This window comes from Crocodylus porosus, unplaced genomic scaffold (assembly GCF_001723895.1).
Source record: "Crocodylus porosus isolate Cpor-Errol unplaced genomic scaffold, CroPor_comp1, whole genome shotgun sequence".
Lineage (NCBI taxonomy): Eukaryota > Metazoa > Chordata > Crocodylia > Crocodylidae > Crocodylus > Crocodylus porosus.
The window spans coordinates 18,975,599-18,982,086 of record NW_017728948.1 but is presented as its reverse complement, the minus strand read 5'-3'; the positions used below and the strand labels follow the sequence as shown (position 1 = coordinate 18,982,086).

The 6,488-nt window shown below is 40.1% G+C and overlaps 1 protein-coding gene across 1 annotated transcript in view; it reads left to right on the top strand.

Annotated features, from left to right (window-relative positions):
- The window catches only part of TRMT44 (tRNA methyltransferase 44 homolog (S. cerevisiae)), a gene marked incomplete at its 5' end in the record, with an annotated part of 33,659 nt that extends 28,892 nt beyond the window's left edge, over nucleotides 1–4,767 (top strand). Inside the window, 3 exons of the mRNA XM_019552566.1 lie at nucleotides 900–1,302; nucleotides 2,092–2,208; nucleotides 4,286–4,767. Coding sequence (XP_019408111.1) covers nucleotides 900–1,302; nucleotides 2,092–2,208; nucleotides 4,286–4,518 — 753 coding nt within the window. The remainder of the gene's footprint in view (nucleotides 1–899; nucleotides 1,303–2,091; nucleotides 2,209–4,285) is intronic.
- Nucleotides 4,768–6,488: the final 1,721 nt, after the last annotated feature.

Genomic DNA, 6,488 nt, shown 5'->3' with positions numbered 1-6,488 from the left:
CCAAAGGGCTCCAAATAAGCACAAGGGGCTGCATCCCCCTTCTTACATGGCTATTTTATATGTATGGGCATTGAAAGAAAACCTTATTATGCACCTGCTCTTCTACACCCTTTCTCTTCAATGTCTCATACTGCCTTTGTTTACCCAGTACAGGTTTTGTCACTATTTGTATCCCAGAAGGATCTTGAGACTTGATGCTGCAATCACTCTTTGGACAAGGACGGTCTTTTTGTTCTGTGTTTGCATAGAGCCTACCATAGATGGGGTGCTTATCCCAGAATGGGACTCATACATGCTCTATGCAAATAAATAAATACTTAGCCTTTATCAACTATCGTGTTCCAACACTAAACCCCCATGTTTAGAATTCATACAAGAAAACGTGAAAGGCAAAATACTTACCAGAGGTGAAAAAGGATGTGGGACTTTACCTCATGCCAGCTGCTCTATAGTAATCACATGCTGTACACTCTTACTTCAGAGTAGATGTATTTCTCCTCTGACGTAGACGCATTTCTCCTCTCATCATGTGCTAATATTAAGAGATTTTTGGGACGGAATCTGCATTTTATTACATGGGCACATAAGTTAGGGTTGTTTTCCTGATATATAAGGTGTCTAAATGGACTTGGGTTACCTCTGTGCTATTCTAGTTAAAGCATGGTAATTTATCCTTCAGTGAAAGGGGTAGATTACAGCAATGTAGGTGTGGAAAGAAAGCTTGTACCTGCCAGGTCCTGCAAAACAGTTGGAGTAGGATAATGCCCTGCTTTTTAAATTCATGGTAAATAGTTTATCCAACCATACTCTAATATTTGCTGATTGGGTGGGCAGGACTTGGATGTAAAACACCACATAGTACAAATTGTAACTTTTTTTTTTTTTTTATGCTAACATAGGTATGCCTAATTGGCAAGTCCAGAACATATCCATCTACTCAAGAATCTCTAATTGATAAGCAGCGGACACAGTATATCAATAGCCGTCAATCTTGCACTGTGATCCCACAGGACAGACGAGTTGGATCTAATCACTATGACAGTCATAACATAAAAAAGAGTGCAGGTGACAAAGCAGCAGATTTGGAATTTCCTGAAAATGAGACTAAGATGGATGATAGTGGGATCTGGCTATCCGGATTTCGGCCCAGAGAAAAAGTAGAACAAGTCAGGAACTGTGCTACTCTTCCTCGGGATTTTGTAGATGATGTGGTTCTGGATGTTGCTAACTTATTGTTAAGTGCAACTCAAGAAAAACCCTATAATATGCCTGATGGAAGTCTGAATACCTGGAATAGAGGAGGTAAGATTGCCCTTATACGCGTAACATGCAGTGGTTCTTGCTATTAAAACTTCATAACTGTCTGTCAGTAGATAGTGTTGCTTTGCTAGTCATAGTTTCCTATATTACATTTAATATACAATTCTCAGGAGACTTTTTAACATGCTAATTGTGGGGACTGCTGGAAAACAATGTAGTAATTAATTATCTGCAAAGGAATTTGCAAAGATTTCTTTGCTAACCTCCTTATATACTGTACTATTTAGATTTTTACACTCCTTATTTGAACTTTTCTCTTGTATTATTGCCAAATTCTTTTTCTATTCCACATTTAAATATTAGGTAAGTGTTTGAATTATAACAACAAATAATTTACATTTTGTTGTTGAGAGTGTTAGTCTATTTGGAAGCTTACATAAAATGGTTATGATGCCCAGAAAATTACTTTTTAAATATCAGTTTGTTATTGCGTGATTGTGAATGTACAGGTAGAACAGAATCTGTCCCATAGTCTTTAGCACCCTGGGAACTCTGAGTACTGCTGCAATGCAAAACTGAGGAATACTCAAGCTTTTGTATTCATATTAGTTATGGAAATTTTCACTGTGAACCCTTAAGAGCAAACAGCAAAGGGAATCTGCTTCACTGTAGAGAAACTAAACAAGTATTTTTTTAAAAAAGCAGGCAGCTTCATCTAAACTGTGCTGTTTAGCTGCTATGCTGCAGTAACTATCTAAATTCTGCCTATAATTATGATGTGTGTGGCAAATTTTCAGTTCATTTTAATGGCTATATTATCATTTGCTGCAGATAGTCTGCCCTTGAGGGAAGTAGCAGAACATTTGGACAAGGAGACATTAAAGAGGCTAAAGAGTGAATATGGGGGTCTGCAAACACTGCTCAAGAACAATCATCAGGTATTTGAAGGTAAAGAGCAGAGAGGTTATTTCTTTTCATTAATCAGCTCTTGTTTGCCTGATTTATTTTTAGCATAAACTTAATTGAAAGATTATAACATTAACTCTTCTCAGTACTGGATGTCTAGCCATAACAAACAGAATTTTCTATATTTGCCCATGTATTTCCCTAGACGACAATAGAAGAAACGACAATGGCAAGATGAGCTTGGTACCTTGCCAGGTGGTGTAGTAATTTTGTGTCTGGCTTATTTCTTGCATAAACCAGGTATGCCCAATATGCCTGTTGTTTTCTAACCAGAGTTCTCAGTTTGATGCTACAGTTTGACTAGGTCATGAAACTTCTGTTTTCTAAAGTGGCCACAGTGTTGAAGGAAGTCAGATGTAGAGGAAGCGCACTGGAGCATTTCATTAAGACTTGGTCTGGACTTAACAAGCCCTACAGAGAGAACTGCCAGCAGAAAACAGAGTTGACCTAGACAAGAGCCTCTAATTATATGAGGCTTGACAGATTTTTACAGGCTGCAGCAGGCTGGCAGAATAAGAAGTTAACAGCTAAATACCTTTTTTTATCATTTTGATTTTCTTAGGATTTTACTTTGCTGTTGTAAATGTAGAATTTTTACATCATTGATATCCAGCAGTAGAATCATACTACTTAAAGCCAGACTTGGAAAGCTGGTATGTAGGTTAGTAAAAAGTTAGGGTATTTTTTATAAAGGTGATTACATTCATGATTCCAGCAATGAGTTAGTAGTAATATGTAAGTGAATTTACCCATGATAAGTCATGCCTAACAATTTATCCATCCAGTAAGTCACCAAGTACCAATAGAGTACTTAGTAGACAACCAGAAAATGGGATATATGCTGCCAGGACTAAATTGAGTAGGTGGAGAAGTCTTCAGATATGTCCACACAACAGGAACTTTTGAGGGATAAAACCAAAAGCCCAAAACAGTGTTGCATCTACACTAGGATTTTCTGTGGACTTGGGTAGCTCTGAACCAGGTTGGATGACACCAGAATCTACACAGCTACCTCCTGTCTATCTTATCACTTCTATTGTTTGTACTGTGAGTGAAGCTTTGTGACCAATGTTAATGCTGTCAGTGTCAGAGATGCTTCAAAATTAAAGCAGAAATTGAGAAGAATGGAGGCAATTCATGCTTATCCTGCATTGAATTCATCCACCTTCCAGATAGAACCCTTTTGTGGTGGAAATGGTGTAGTTCCATTATGTGGGAGGGTGGGACAGGATTTAGGACGGCTAGCAAAGGAGGAGTATTTCTTTTTTCCATAAAGCCAAATTTCCTGGACACTACACACTATCAAAGAAACAGAGATTTGGGTGGAAGACTAGAAGATGCACACAACTATGGATAAATTGCATGGAGATTTCTCACCTTTCCAGCTTCACTAGAGACCACAAAGTCATTCTGCTTTTATGATATGGCTGTAAGTATAGAAAAGGATTCTTACTACCAGCCATCCTGGGAGCCAGCTCCAAAGAGGGCCACACTTAAGATAGCACAGCCACATTTAATCTGTCTTTCTTATGCCACCAATGGAACTGGGAGAATTCTGTACCACTATAGAAGGTGCATGTTTTGGGGGAGTGATGGAATATTCTTCTCTCCACCATGCTCCTTATACTAGGCTATGTCTGTTGAGCAGAATCAGGTTTGCTAGCAACACTGTTCGAAAAAGCATTAGTAGCATCACTAGAAATTATATTGGGCCATACAGCATATAGTGGTCCAGTGTCAGGTTCTTCAAAAGAGATGCATGAAAGGAGGGAAGGCCATGACACAATTACCTACTGTGTAAGGTGCCCTCCCGACTGCCTTATATAACAATAAAAGTATCCAGGAATGGGCAGGTACAGAGGCTCCTATGAGAAATTACCTCTATTTGCTCTGTATGCATTTCTGTAACTGTGCAAGAGTTTAAACCTGGGCCCTGGGTTTTGCTCAGATGATCCATTTGTTTTGTATTTGTGATACAGAGAGACTTTGCACTTTGCCAGTGTAATTCCCATGACCCTCTATTAATGTTTTGTATGTCTGTTTATTTTTTAAACCTCAGTTATAAATGGGAGAGTTCAGATCCGTGACTGGAGAGAAAAGAAGCAGGCCAAGAAACCCACACCAGAAATCAAACGGAGGCTTTCTGCTGAAGCTTTCAAAACACGCCTCTGTTGGTTTTTCATTCATCACCCTGATGGCTGTTCTTTGACTTCTGAATCCTGTCCATACGCTCATGGGACTGAGGAGCTGAGACAACCTCAGATTTTGAAAAAGATAAAGCATATGCAATAATAAAGTTCTGTCAGTTCTAAGCTTAACCAGCATAAACATCTTTCTGACTAATTTCAGGGACTGCATACTACATGCAGAACTGTATAAATTGTTTATAATTCTTTTGTACTTATTTTGTTTATCCGTTTCCTTATACAGCCATCTTTATTTTTTAATTTGGGGATAGTTACATTGAAAGAAACAGTGGTACGATATATGTATTTTCTTTATTTTGGCAACTAAAAATATAGAATATCCCTTTCTGTTTTTTAAAATGTGTCATCTGTCTGCTCACTAGTTTGCAACGCATTTTGTTGAATCTCAGGCCAGTCTCAAGAGTTGGTTTTTTTGCCCCTTTCAGCTTCTGTGGCTTGTCATCCATATTCCCTATAAAGTCAGCCATTTACTTGATAGACTTTCCATGCAGATGCTTGTTTTTCAGCTCCTAAATGGCATCCCTAAGTAAAGGGTAATCTGGAGCATGGGGATTGCCCATGCAATTAGTTTCAACTAATTTAAAGTAAAGCAGCAGCCAGCAACCTTTAACAAGCTGCAAGCCAGAACACCTCAAAACCACTTCAGTTCCAGGCAAGCTGGGTGGTTCTGGCAGCAGGTTAGTAATGGGGGGGCTTTGCCTGCGCCCAGGCTGCTGCTGCTTTCCCCAGCTGTGACAGGCATAGGGGCCAGGCAGCTGGAAGTTGAGTTCTTGTTGCTGCCATTTCCTCACCCATGCCCCTCTATGCCCAAGCTGCAGCACAGCTCCCCACTGCTGAAAAGGTGTGCTCAAATCACAGCTAGTGAGTGGGGAGCTGTAGGAAGCACTGTAGGCACAGCTTCCAGCTGCCCAGCCCTGGTGCAGCTCCTTGCTGCCTGGCCTTGGGGCAGGTACAGATACAGGCACGGGCACAGGCACAGATAAAGCCTTCTGGCTTTGCAGGCTGAATCTTGTGGCTCACAGGCTGTATATTTCTGACCCCTGAAGTAAAATACAAAATGAGTACTATTTACAGTGTTGGGAAATGAATATGAAAGACCCCAAGGCATTTGCTTTGGGACTTTCTAGAGCACTGTCTGTCCTTCATTTTCAGAACAGGATTAAGTCTATCAAATCAGTGATAAAGAGTATTACACACAGTTTATAGAGTGACAGGATACATGCATATCATGGCAGGAGCATGTCTGCTTCAGACTGTGTAAGGTGCTCCCTGGTGAAGTCTTTTTCTCTGAGCAGCAAAAGTCTTGTTTTGTTTTGTTTCATTTTATTGTAGCTCCTGTATAGGAGTAATCCATTGTTAAGTGATTTGAGAGTTTAAGTCTCAATCTCCAGTTGCCATAACAGCTCTTGGCCTGACAACGTGTGTTCCACCAAGAGTTCTGGGAAACAGATCTCTTGAATTATCTGTAAGGAATGGGAATCTGAGACAGGATTTTGTGTTTAACGAACTGCTGCTGAGAGGAGAAATGGCAGGAAGAAGGAAAGTATCACTAAAAGAATTTGCTTGTGACAGTAAAGGTGTAGAGTGGGATTGGAGAAATGGATCTGGAAGTGGAAATGGGCACACCTGACTGACTGGAAGTAGTGGGGTACAGCAAAAAAGTGAATGCCAGTGTGAGTGGTGGGAGCAGTGCTATGAGTGATAATTTAAAAGAAGATGAATCATGGAGTTAGTGCAAGATCAGATGGAGGATATGAGAGGTGACAACATTTTCCAAAACTACTCTGAAAACACTTTCCCTTCAGTCAGAGTGTCACAGCCCACTATGTGCAGAAAAAGTAGCCAGGCAACATCTTAGTGGGAAAGTCAGACAAATAATCTTTCCCTTGCTACCTTCCATTTCTAGGGAATATGGATATTGCAAGTGTTCCCCTTCTTGTTCAGCAGCATATACCGCATTGGGCCTCATTCTTTTTCTGTTTGGATCAGTAATGTTCAGTCCTAGCAACATGCAGTTCAAGTCATGTGGGTGGGCTCCCTAAACTGCATCTCTAC